Below are 13,991 nucleotides of genomic sequence, written 5' to 3' on the forward strand. Positions count from 1 at the left end.
CAAAGGTAGAAGGACTACAGGTGTGAGGGGTGGGGAGGAGAGCACAGGAAATGCAAAACATTGCCCAGGCGGTGGCATGGGGTACATTTCTTGCTTACATCTTGAATTATTCAGTGATGTTTAACCACATGTCACTGGTTTTGTTGTTTTAAATCCCACTTACAGTGCTGTTCGGTGATCCATGACAACGAGCAGGGATCACCAAACGTTAAAATCGTAATGGTAGTATGGACACGTGCTCTGACTTGAAATTTTCTTTTTCCCTAATCAAAATGAATTCTTGGGATAGAGCTCAGCAGACGTAACGGACACGTGTAAAGTGCCTGGTTTATTTTATCACAGAGTACCCCGTACATCTAGGGGTCAGGTTGTAGAACCTTTTCCGTCTTCAGTCTTTGGGTCAATTTTCTTTTTACAATACAATTAGCATCATTCATCATGCTTTGGAAAGATATTACTGTTGGGGAAAGAGGGATGAGTAAGAGGAAACCTGCTTGTAGATAGCTTAAAATTGAATAGAGGTAATGCCAAGAAAACCAGTGGGCATTTCACGTACATGGTAAGTTCTGTGGAAAAATTAGTATTTTACAAAGCTAAGCTTTTTGTAGACATATTAATAAATATTAAGTGTAAATATTATAAAAGTCATGATTTTATTAGCGTAGCATCTCATTACTCTCTTTTTAACATTCTGATCATGAGTCTTATTTCTTAGCTGTTCATTTGTACTCTTTTCTCTGCTTTTTTTTCTGTTGTACGCAGAAAGAGATGTCTAAAAAGATAATTAAGGAGATACTACAGATTATAGGGTACTTTAAAGATATATTGTAAGCTGGTGGACATAATGTAATTTTAGTTATTTTAAGAGACTGAATAAAAGTGTCTAGATTGGCTGCTAAATTCTTACATATTTAGAGTTTCATTCATAAGGAGAAGGGACTAAAGCCTTATTCTTCCATTTTAATTCACAAAATAGGAACTATTTCAGGCGCACTTAATGTGTAAAGTATATATCCCAGAGAGAAAAGGATTCTAATTACACGCTTGACTTGAGAAATCTAATTTAGTTGCATGAGAAAAGTTAATTTGATAGAAACATTTTTGTTGATGTCATTTTAACAGTCTGACATAGTTGGTACCTTCACTTGAAGACTGATTAATTGGTGACAAGCTGATGTTTGATTCTTGTATCTAATGTGGAGATAATTTGAGTTAACGCTAATCATAAGTGGAATTTACAAATTATGGGTTTATATTTAGCATTTATTTAGAATTTTTTTTATGTGTAGATACTTAGCTACATTGAACTATAGCTACTTAACTGTATTTTTAAAAATCAAGCTATTGGAGTGTTTTCACTGGTAAAAAATTCTGATCAATTATACCTTATATAAAAATTAATTCTGGTAAATTATAGTTCTTTATGAGAAAGCTAAAACACCAAATCCTCTAGAAGAAAATATAGAAGGAGGGGCACCTGCGTGGCTCACTTGGTTGAGCACCTGACTTTGGCTCACGTCATGATCTTGAGTTTGTGGGTTCGAGCCCTGCGTCGGACTCTCTGCTGACAGCTCAGAGCTTGGAGCCTGCTTTGGATTCTGTGTCTCCTTTTCTCTCTGCCCTTCCCCTGCTTGTGCTCTCTCTCTGTCTCTTAAGAAATAAAATGTTAAAAAAAATTTTTTTTAAGGAAAATATAGAAGGAAATCTCAATTACCTGGATTCGGTAAAGAGATCACAAGTAGCAGTAACCATAGAGTGAAAAAATTGATTGGTTTCCATTCAAATTAAGAAATTCTGTTCCTTAATGATGCCATAAAAGTGAAAATATAAGCTACAACATGAATGAATGTTAGTTTCTAAGTATGACCAACTAAGCCCCTACCACATAACCCCCTGCAAAAAAGCTACTGAAAATCTTAGACATATTACAAAATAACAACTACCTGAAGGGACACCAGCAGAAAGGTTCTGGTGAGGAGTATACACTTTCTGAGAGGATTGGAGACTGGGAGCTATAAAGGTTCTGTAACCTGCATGGTGGCAGGGGTGCAGTGGACAAGGAAGACACCCACAGTCTTCCTGGCTAGGGACATCTGACAAGTGAGGCTGGGAAGCACATGCTGAAGAGATGGAGAGAATCCCATGAGAGAAGGAGCTAGAGAAAATCACCCAAATCTTTCTACCCACATCCCTGCCTGAGCTCTGAAACCTATGTGTAGGATGGACTGAAGACAAATGATCTGACTCAGATCGGAGTTGCCTTTTAAGGAATAGAGTCTGCAGCTCAAACAGAACCAAAGTATCTGCTGACACATGTGCAACAATATTCATCTGAGAAATATAATAAAATCAAGAGCCTCCTTGAGATTCATAAGACCCAAGATATAATCCACTAGTAATAGACCTCACAGAATCCAAAAAACAGAACCCATTCTCACAAGAAAAGGAAGTCAGTAGAGCCTGTTCTGAGATGAACCCAATGTTTCAACTAACAGACAGACATTTTAAAGCAGGAATTCTATGTATTCTTAATAAATTAATAAAAGCCTTTTCAACGAATGAGACAAAGTAAGTATTAACAAGAAGTAAGAATAATAAAGTTTTTATTTCCATTTCAAATGGCAGCTTTAGAACTGAAAAAAATTCTTTGAATTTAGGAAATAAAATACACACAATAGAATGGCTAAAATTAAGAAGACTATTATCATTAAGTGCTAGTGAGGATGTGACACAGGTTATCTCACACATTGCTGGTGGGAATAGGAAATTATTTGAATGCTTTTCAAACGTCAGCTGTACAATGAACAAGTAAGTCAACAGTCCTATCGGTATTTGTCAAAGAGAAATGGAACTGTGCCACTGACGACTTGTACAAAGCGGCTTTGTACTTAATAGCTTGAACCAAAATCAACCCAGATGTCCACTAACCACAGAAGAATGGATCAAGCAATTGTGGTCTCTTCACCCAATAGAATATAGTACTGGGCAATAAAGTAAATGCCTTATTTTTATTAATAGCATGTGTATCAAAAATATTTCCATGAGTGAACGAAGACAGACACAAAAGAGGGTGCATTGTAATTGCGCTGGCATAACATTCTAAAGCAAGCACAAGTTTTGTATGTACTGACAGCAAAGCAGTGATTACCTGCCTCTGGGTACAGGAGGGGGTGATAGCACAGGGAGCACAGGGTCGTAGTGGATGAAGAAAATATTCTGTCTTTATTGTGTCAAGGGCAAAACGCTGCAATAGTGAATCAAATATGTTGGAGTTTACATCACAACTTACCCAACTTTTGAAGTCATGAGGTATTAATTAACATTTTTAAAATTTGTTTGACTTTCCTTGACACCGTTCCCCTTTTCTTACATGAACAGATATCTTTTCATTCCTCAGAAACCCTGCTAACATCAAGGAATATATGTTGTGAAATGCTGTTGTAGGGGATGAAACAATAATGAAACAAAGGTACTAGCTCCCCCCTAATGCCCTTGTGGAAGATACAAGAAAAATGCAAGTATCTCCGTCACATTCAATGTTACATGCTGTAAAAAAAAATCCAGGGGCGCCTGGGTGGCTCAGTCGGTTAAGCGGCCGACTTCGGCTCAGGTCATGATCTCGCGGTCCGTGAGTTTGAGCCCCGCGTCGGGCTCTGGGCTGATGGCTCAGAGCCTGGAGCCTGTTTCAGATTCTGTGTCTCCCTCTCTCTGACCCTCCCCCATTCATGCTCTGTCTCTCCCTGTCTCAAAAATAAATAAACGTTAAAAAAAAATTTTTAAAAAATCCAAAACTGTGCTGGATATTCTAACAATGTATCTGATATGTCGCTTCTTAATTTTTTTTTAATGTTTATTTTTGAGATAGAGTGTGAGCAGGGGAGGGGCAGAGAAGGAAGGAGACACAGAATCCGAAGCAGGCTTCAGGCTCTGAGCTGTCAGCACAGAGCCTGACACGGGCTTGAACTCACAAACTGTGAGATCATGACCTGAGCCAAAGTCGGACGCTCAACCGACTGAGCCACCCAGGCACCCCACGATATGTCACTTCTTAAAGGCAGTTTAAGGTCATGAGAATGAGAGCCTTTGAGCCAAATTTCCCTCCAGGAGTCTCTGTTTTGAATATAACCCATGGGTACTAGAAATATTAACACTTTCTTAGTAACTTTAGATTTGAAGAGAATCCTCTTAAACAAGAATTGTCTTGATGTATCACTGTCGGCATCGAGGAGGGACACAGTGTTGCCGAGTGGGTACAAGATTCCGTGGGTGTTTAGAGATAACACGTGTACCCAATCTGTGTAGTTCCACATAACGTCTGCAGAAAGCTTAAGCCTATTTGCTAATCAAATAGCAGCTAAAAGGTGAAACGTGTTCACATATTGTCATGTCCAACATTCTAGACCGAAACCTAAATGAAAGATTGATCTGTGCTTTATATTCTTTTCCCTGCCTTCCTCAAGGTTCCTAACAGAATTGATTTATCCGAGCATCTTCTTTTTAAATGAACAGTTTCTAGCAAAGCGTATGCCTGCAGTACCCTTCAGCACCTTGTCATTTAAGAGGCATGGCGACCCTTGACCAACAGCTTTTACAGTAGTTGGTCTTTCTTTGAACTTTATACACCTTGAGCCCAGTTTGCTGAGTAGGTGAGTTTTTCCCTGATCCTATTTTTAACATTTGGAAGCTGCTTTACCTTTCAGGGTGTGCTGAATGCTACCTTGGTGATGTTAAACTAACTTAGGCTCCCTAAGCAACTATATTCCTTTCGGCACATAGTTTATACAGCATCTTTCCAAGTCCATTTGCCCATCTTGGTTTGCCATCCTCAGGGAGCCATGGGTCCTGAGTTTGAATTGAATAGCCCGACCAGGTTCAGGCAGGTTGGATATTTAACACCAAAGCGCCCAGGGCCAGGGTTGTGGCTGACTGCAGGCCTCCGATTCTTCCCCCACCTCCGTAGCAGGCCATGCTAGCCCCAGGGTTCACTCAGGTCTTGAGAGAGACTGTAGTAGGGGCTCCTCTCCAAGTATGTCGAAATGTCTGAAAACTTTTTGTGCACTCCTAAAATTCTGAATTGCTTGAAAAAAAAAAAAAAATGAAAACTCTGCACACCCAAGAGCTAGCATTGGTTTGGACAGAGAGCCCAGAGTTCTCCTGTTTTGGACCGAAGGAAAGCTTTTCCTCTCCATGAAGCAGCCCTTCTTCCATTCACTGCCCCCCTCTCCAAGTCCTGGCCTTGACTTGTGTGCGGTTGTGGACTCAGGGAGATCGCAGTACTGCAGACTCGTGCGGGCATCTGACGTAGAGTGTACCACTCACTGGGTCCCCCCTCCCCTTGTACGATTTCCATTTCTGTGACAGACATGCAGAAAGCACAAAAAGAGTATGTTTCACATTTCGTGCATACCAGAGTATGATGAATGGCCAAGGCGTTTAAGTTTACCTGATAATTACCAGCCACTCAAGCTGTATAGAACCCTGACTTTCTCTTTAATCCCTCACTACACCATAGTATTCAGCAAGATTCTATCATACGATTTGTAGATGGTCTTTCGGATCAGTAAACTCAGAAAAATTTAAAATATCCCAGAAAGGTATTTATACTTATATACAGGAGATTTAGCTGGCTACCAGAATTTTAAATATTTAGATGAATACGTGAGCCATGTATTAATATAAATTATGTACAAATATGTCTTTGTCATTAGAGTGAAATATCCTCTTATGGCTAGAGTTACTGAACTAATTTGTTGAACTTATTTTATTTTGTATTTCAAAATTAGTGTTAATATGAATGTTGGAATATGAGGGTTCTTGTAATTGGATTACCAGAATATCTGAGTATTAGAAAAGATGTGAAAAATTACTTCCAGTTCTATTAGATTCAAAAAGATTTATTGAGATCCTGAAATATCATACTTGCCAAAGGGGAGAACTGTCTTCCAAACTCATCTTTCTTTTCTAAATTTGGTTGTCCAAAATCACTGCATTTGCTGCAATTAATAAAAATCTCTGGCAAGGCATTCGAGTGTTCCTGCTGAAAGCTGCAAGCACTCTCCCCTAAAGACTTGGAATGACACTAAATTAATATGAGGGAGGAAAGGAAGAATTAATTAGTGTTTGATAGCAGAGCATTAGATGTTGATTTATTAGTCAGGACCAACATCAGCTGAGTTTACTTTATAAACCTCAAACCATATCCTTCCCAGGCTCATTCTCATCACTACCATAAATCGTCTGTATATTAACTGATAGTAATTTGTTAGAAACAAACATAAGGAGCTCGAAGTCAGATGGTGACACAGGCATGGATTGCAGATTTCCTCTTATTAAAATGACCAGAGGAATGTCACGGCTATGGGGGAAATTGCATTAGCGTTAGGAGAACGAATAACTTGGTGAACCACAGGCAAGTGAAATAGAAACAGAGCAGGGGTTACACTATTGGTGCCAGACACAGTAGTGTTTGAGGCAACAAACTTTCAAAAAATAATGAGGATGTTTACTCTTGATAAATGTTACAATTTGTTACAATTCACATGAAAGCTTTTTTTTTTTTTAATAACTAGATTTTATTTTTGCTAGATTTATTTTCATATCGCTGATTTTACAATTCTGATTAAAACTGACCTGAGTTGCGGGGAGTGGGGGGCACCTGGGTGACTCAGTCGGTTAAGCATCCGACTTCAGCTCAGGTCATGATCTCGTGGCTTGTGTGTTCAAGCCCCGCATCGGGCCCTGTGCTGACAACTCAGAGCCTGGAGCCTGCCTCTCATTCGGTGTCTCCCTCTCTCTCTGCCCCTCCCCTGCTCATGCTGTCTCTCTCTGTCTCTCAAAAATGAATTAAAACATGGGGCGCCTGGGTGGCACAGTCGGTTAAGCGTCCGACTTCAGCCAGGTCACGATCTCGCGGTCCGTGAGTTCGAGCCCCGCATCAGGCTCTGGGCTGATGGCTCGGAGCCTGGAGCCTGTTTCCGATTCTGTGTCTCCCTCTCTCTCTGCCTCTCCCCCGTTCATGCTCTGTCTCTCTCTGTCCCAAAAATAAATAAAAAACGTCGAAAAAAAAATTAAAAAAAAAAAAAGAATTAAAACATTAAAAAAAATTTTTAAAAAAAGAAACTAGAAAACAGGGCGCCTGGGTGGCTCAGTCAGTCAAGCGTCCAACTTTGGCTCAGGTTATGATCTCGCGGTCCATGGGTTCGAGCCCCGCGTCGGGCTCTGTGCTGACAGCTCAGAGCCTGGAGCCTGCTTCGGATTCTGTGTCTCCCTCTCTCTCTGCCCCTACCCTGCTTGCACTCTCTGTCTCTCATAAATGAATAAATGTTAAAAAAAAAAAAAAATTAAAAAAAAAAAAACTGACCTGAATGGATCAGTTTTATCTGTACTATTCTAGTTCTTTGATGCCTTTTTTTCTTTTTTTTTTTTTTAGAAGAAGGGGTAGTATTTTTTACAGATGCAGAATGAGCAGGTAGTGAGTCAAGACCATTGAAGCAAGAACTGTGTACACGTAATAATTCATTGCACTTTTGATAACATTTTGAAAATGTGTAGGTAAAAGAGCAAATGGGCTTTGCTAATCTGTATCATATAAATACATGCAGAGATTTGTTTCATTGTTATTAGTAGAATTTATTGGGTCAGTAAGATTGGGAAAACTGAAAAAGCATACATTGTTGCGCTTAAGAGCATGTTAGAAAATTGTAGGCCAAAATGTTTACAAATGCAAGGAAAATGTGAGACAGTTTGACCTACAATGTGACTGACAGTAACGAATTATAGTTTGTAAAATAAAGAAGTGGATATATCATAAGTCTCTCCTGATGTAAATACTCAAATAAATAAACAGGGGAGAAGGGAAAACTTTTTCTTACAGTGTAAGTCCAACAATATAAACATACAAGGAATGATGGTGAAAATAGAATGTCATCATTTACAAACACCACAATCAAGTTGGTTTCAGTCAAGAATTATCAGAGATGCTGGGGCGCCTGGGTGGCTTAGTCAGTTAAGCATCTGACTCTGGCTCAGGTCATGATCTCACAGTTCATGAGTTCAAGCCCTGCATCGGGCTTCAGGTTCTGCGTCTCCATCTCTCTCTGCCTCTCCCCCACTGGCACTCTGTCTCTCTGTCTTTCTCTCTCAAAAATAAATTAAACATTAAAAAAAATTAAGAAGAATCATCAGAGATGCTAAAATTAGCAAAGTATAAAGAGAAACAATATTTACATACTCTAAAATATCACCAAACAAGGTACTTATTAATGACAAAGTCAGGAATTAAAATTGTACATCAGGTAATCAAAGTTGACATCATCAGGAATGAAAGCTATCAACACCACAAAGCTCCTAATTTAACGCACTGAGAAAGGCACAGATTCTGGGGTATTCTTGTAAAACAGTGCCTCGCCTGAATTTAATCAACAATGTCGGACAAACCCAACTCGAGGGCCATTCTAGAACATGACTGGTCAGTACACTTCAAATTTCCAAATTTCAGGGTCCTGAAGGACAAATAAAGACTGATCATCTCTGCAGACTGGAGAGGACTAGAGGCCCGAGACACTCAGTAGGCGTGGGGATCGGGGCTTCTCTCTCTCCTCGAACAACAGCAAGGGTGATAGTTCGGCAGTTGGCAAGATTCACATGAGATCTGTGGATTAGTGGGTAGCATTTTATTTGTGTTAGCCTTCTGCTCATGACAGTGTATTGTGGTTGTGAGGGAGACACTGAGGGAAGAGTACATGGGAATTTTTTCCCTATTTTCTACCTTCTTAGCTTAAATTATTCGAGATGAGCATGTTTTTAAAAAGAAATATAAGGTGACCTTGATGAAAATATAGCAGCTTCAACACATTTTCCCCAGTTTTTGATTCATCCAGTTGACACAATAAATACTCACTGAGTCTAGAATATAGAAAGTCTGATTGATGCAATTCATGAGGATATTCTGCTCTACACGGTGGTCGGCACGGAGAAGACCCAGTGCCCTTCTGAGGTAGACTTGTTGTCCCTGCTGGTCAGCTCCTCCAGGCTTCGCCTCGTCTGCAGAGTCCCTTATCCAGACAGCCTTCCTGGGGGCGGCCAGTTACAGGGACTTATGGGGGAGGACAAGGTCTGGTCTGTCCCTTCCATTCTGAATAACTCTCGTGGCTAGTGCTGGCTGCAGAACCTCCTTCTGTTCGGACTTGCACACACATTCACTCTGACTCCGCCGTCGGCCCATTCCTGCTTCCTCCCCTACCTCTCCCAGCCATTGATCCCTAATAGAAACATACATGCAGTACCCCATCTCGGGGTCCACTTCCGAAACCCCAGCCTGTGAACACGATCCTTCAGGGACAGAACGTCGTTTCTATGCCCCATGGAAATGTCACAAAAGGTTATGAGATGCCATTACATCCAAGGAACATCTCGTACTTTGTGTAAACAATGATCCGTTTTCCCCAAAGCAGGAATTTCACATGCCGTGTTTTCTAGAACACAATGCGATAAAATAATAATAAAAGTTAACGTAACCAAAAAAAAATGAACTCTGGCATTTTAGTATTATAAATCATTATTCCAGTTAATTTTTGGATAAACGGGCATGGAAACTGCAAAACGTCAACAGTCAGGACTGTGTAAAAATACATTCTCTGTGGTCACAGCCATGTTAGAAAACCCTATAGCGTTCAATTTTAGTATTACTAAGAACGACTGAAATAAGCATTGATTTGAAAGTGTTAGAAATAATATGAAAAAACCAAATTACAATGAATTGCACATTACTATGAATTACAATGGGAGTGAATTATAACGTAAGAGTTAGGATACATAAATACAGCTGAGGATTGGTGCTTTAAATAATAATATATACACATATCAGATTGAAAGGAAACATACCAAAAATACTTGTGGTTTTTCTGAAATTGTTGGCGGTTTTTTTTTTAATTTTTTTTTTTAACGTTTATTTATTTCTGAGACAGAGAGAGACAGAGCACGAACAGGGGAGGGGCAGAGAGAGAGGGAGACACAGAATCTGAAACAGGTTCCAGGCCCTGAGCTGTCAGCACAGAGCCCAGCGCGGGGCTCGAACTCACGGACCGCAAGATCATGACCTGAGACGAAGTCAATTTTGCTTTCTTTTTTTGGTGGGGGGAGGCATTGGACATGAATTTATTTTATTCATCAGAATAATGTTAATCTCTTAAAACACTAAAGTGTCACGATTTAGGATCACATATCTTGAACCTTTGAGGAAACCATGAAAATCGATGCTTTGGAACTTCTGTGAGATGACAGTGTCCCGTTTTTGACAGTATGATCTTCACTATCTCACAGTGTAAGTGCTAATACAAGAAGGCTGTCTTCCTCTTTTATTGTATTGGCCACTGTCGTTGCATCTCCAGTGTCCGTTTCTCCTTCTTGGGGAAAAATAAAGTTTCTTAGTGCTTTCTGGGGAGCGTGGAAACAGGAGTGAAGCTTCTCTGCCTGTGTGTATCTGTGTCTCCTGTCTCCTCCCGCTCCTAGACGTTGGGGGGGCTGTTGCCTTCCCGGGGGTGTTTGGTTGTGGTCTGGCACTTGGCCGCCACAGAAGAACCATGATCAGCCTTAGAAGGAGGCTAACGTGTAGGGAAACTGCGCCGTGGTGGTCTCCTGGCGTGCCTGGATCCAGCTGTGGGGCCCCTGTAAGCCTTGCCCTGGGATGGCCATCTCCCCTGTTCTTGAAGAAAGCTTGAGCTGGGCTCCTTGCTACTCCTGACCGCCCACGTTCTCGTGGTGAATCATATACACGTGCAGCTTTAAGAGCCCTCTTCCACCAAATGAAATCAGCACGTTTGAAAACCTTCCTCTGCCATTTTCTGTCTGTTCTTGTGGGTCTATTTCTCCACCTCAAGATGGTGTAATATAATTTGTTTTCCATTTCACTTATATAAACATAGGTGCGATAAGTAGTTCTTGTAGCAGAGCAGGCACTCAAAAATGATACTGGGCCCTTTTGTGTTTTCTCCCATCATATCGTAAACCCTTTGATCCTTTGGCATTAAATACAACTACTTATGAGGCCTTCTTGGGAATTAATTATCGTTGAGAGACTGAGTATACACACGGACAGTCCCAGGCCACTTGTGGCCGTGGGAGTCTGCCCCGCGGCCTGTGCAGCGATCATTCACGGACCGTGGAGGCGGGTACAACAGCCACCATCTACCCTGGTTTTGCCCCCGACTCTGGACCACCCAGAGAAAGCCAGTATGCGCCTTTGACAGTCGTATGTTTCTCTTGTCTTCCTTTATTTTGATTCCGATTATTTTCTGCAATTAAAAAAATGTAACATGATGCACACAATTTATAACCGTTCTCACATTAACAATTCTCAGCTCGTTTGCCTGTGGCTCCCCCCCCCCCAACCCCGCCCCTGGTTCTGCAGACAAATTTGTTGCATAAAACTACACCTCTGAGAACTTTGATGATGCTGGACTCTGTGCTGGCAACGGTATGCTCCTTCATTAAAAAGTGGAGACGCTCCCTTGCAGCCAGTTTGACAGCAGGATGATCCAGTGCAAGATATTTTTAAACACGGGTTTCACGAGACGTGGATGCCATGGAAGTGAGCCTGAGTGCAAAGGAGATCACCACGATGCTCTGCGTGTGGTATAGATTATTCTGGCACCAGCTGCGCCTCTGTGCTGGTCCAGCAGTACCGTCACGGCACGAGAAATGCGTGCGGTGGTGTGCCGTGGCGGGGTGGGGTGTGGCATCCCAGTTACCACACCTCTGCCCACCAGATGTCCTACCTGGAAAGGTCCTTAGGGCGGCAGGGGGCCATTGGTGGAAGTGGATGCTAGACGATTTTGTGCCTCATTCTCCAACCCACTCCCTCTTCTTCCTCACACGCGTCATCCCCTCCTTGTAACAGGACCACACCTGAGAAGCTGTGTTTTTAGTTTTGCTTTTAGTAAAATTAACCTAAATGTAAGGTTATGCCCCTGTTTCTCGTTTGGAATTTCATGTGTAAACTTCAAAGCAAATTCAACAAGGGTGTTTGGTAGAGGCCAGACTTGTTGCATTTTCAACCGGTTCTGTGCTGTGTGATCAACTCCCCCCAACTCCGAACGTTCCTGTCCATCCTGCCTCCTCAGATTACCGTGCAGCTAACAGGGAATCATATCTTTGGATTTTCTTCCTCTTTTTCTCATTGTCCAAACAAATATCCTTGTCCTTTTTTCTTTCTCCTCCCTGCCCCCTCCCCGTTACGCTGGGGACTGAATTCTGCTAAGCATGGGCCAAAGTGCTGGAGATACAGAGAAACACAGTCTGTGCTAGAATATCATGAGTCAGGGGCACCTGGGCGGCTCAGTCCGTTAAGCGTCTGAGTCTCGATCTGGGCTCAGGTCGTGATCTCACAAGTTCGTGGGTTCGAGCCCCGCATCAAGCTATGCACCGTCAGTGCAGAGCCTGCTTGGGATTCTCTCTCTCCCTCTCTCTTTGTCCCTCCCCTGCTCGTGCGCGCTCTCTCTATCTCTCTCTCTCTGAATAAATAAGTAAACTAAAAGAACCTTTTTTTTTAAGTAAAATTTTAAAAAAAGGATATCATGGGTCAGTGAGGAAGGCAGCATCTACAGTGACAAGAACCGGGGTCCAGGTGTGCAGAAGAGTGGGAGCGTGGAGGAAGCGGGTTTAGGTGGGTGGGACAGGTGGCCAGGCAGGTTGCTGGGGTGGCGGGGGAGAGTGCTTGTGCTGAGTGTTGAAGGGTGAAGAGAAAGTGAAGCAGGGTTGGCTTCAAGGGTGTGCGACCTGGGGGGGCACCTAGAAAGGAGCCGTGCGGGGGCGCCTGGGTGGCTCAGTCGGTTGAGCTTCCGACTTCGGCTCAGGTCGTGATCTCACGGTCCGTGAGTTCGAGCCACACGTCGGGCTCTGTGCTGACAGCTCGGGGCCTGCAGCTTGCTTTGGATTCTGTGTCTCCCTCTCTGCCCCTCCCCCATTCAAGCTCTGTCTGTCTCTGTCTCAAAAAATAAACATTAAAAAAATTTTAAAAAAAGGAGAAAGGACCTGTGCTTTGTTTAGTGCTCTGATGGCACCATCTTGAAATTCTTAACAATTTTTGGACAAGAAGCTCCACTTTGGCACTTTGAGTGGGCTGCACGGATCATGTGGCTAGTCCAGGAGAGAGGGAGTACCTTGTGGGAAGGCACAGAGGCAGAAAAGAACATGGTCAGGCAAGCATGCCCGTGAGTTCAGCGTGACTGCATGTGGAGTGTGAGGTGGGAGCCTGGCTGGAGAAAGGGCTGGTAGGTGAAAGGAGCCCATTTGAGGATGGGCTGCATTCACTGAGAAGAGGGCTAACACTGACCTGTAAAGAAATCGCATACTTGAGGATCTAACAGTTGAAGAAAGTGTGTTCCAAGAGGAAACAGCAAGCAGAGACAGGGTTTTGAGAATTTGGTAGGGTAGCCCCTTGGGTTCTGCAATTGGGAGACTATTGAGCAGGAAAACGCATCATTTGTAAGAGTAACGGGAAGTCGCGTGTCAGTGGGTCCATGCTCCTGCTGACGGAAAGGAAGCGATTAGAGAGGCAACCACAGAGTTACAGGAGAGAGAGGGAGCACATCTCAAGATCCTCCCCAGCCCCGTCTCCTTCCGTCGTCCCTCGGAGCACATCTCAGGATCCTCCCCAGCCCCGTCTCCTTCCGTCGTCCCTCGGAGCACATCTCAGGATCCTCCCCAGCCCCGTCTCCTTCCGTCGTCCCTCGGACAGCAGCCAGTTCATGCTGAGTCCTCAGCACCTTTTACTAGCTTAGAGGAGATTCCCGCGGGCTTCTCCCCAACACTGACCCAAAAGTTACAGCCCCGGGAGAGCAGTCTCGCTCACGGCCACATTCTGCGGCCACCCCTTCCCATCAGGCCACTGCCTGGCTTCCTTGAGCTCTTGACGTATGCACTTTCCTCACCTCTTACCCTCCATCCTTTGACACTGAACTGGCCCATAGACTTCTCTTCCATTATTAATTTTT

General features: G+C 42.9%; 1 protein-coding gene across 1 annotated transcript in view; it reads right to left on the bottom strand.

Moving 5' to 3' along the window:
• Nucleotides 1-10,692, bottom strand: part of LOC122240209 — a 201,145-nt gene extending 190,453 nt beyond the window's left edge. Inside the window, exons 1-2 of the mRNA XM_042990999.1 lie at nt 10,607-10,692; nt 8,900-9,071 (exon numbers count right to left, since the gene is read on the bottom strand). Of these exons, the coding sequence (XP_042846933.1) occupies nt 8,900-9,071; nt 10,607-10,692 (258 nt within the window). The remainder of the gene's footprint in view (nt 1-8,899; nt 9,072-10,606) is intronic.
• Nucleotides 10,693-13,991: the final 3,299 nt, after the last annotated feature.

This window comes from Panthera tigris, chromosome B4 (genome assembly GCF_018350195.1).
Source record: "Panthera tigris isolate Pti1 chromosome B4, P.tigris_Pti1_mat1.1, whole genome shotgun sequence".
In the NCBI taxonomy this organism is placed as follows: domain Eukaryota; kingdom Metazoa; phylum Chordata; class Mammalia; order Carnivora; family Felidae; genus Panthera; species Panthera tigris.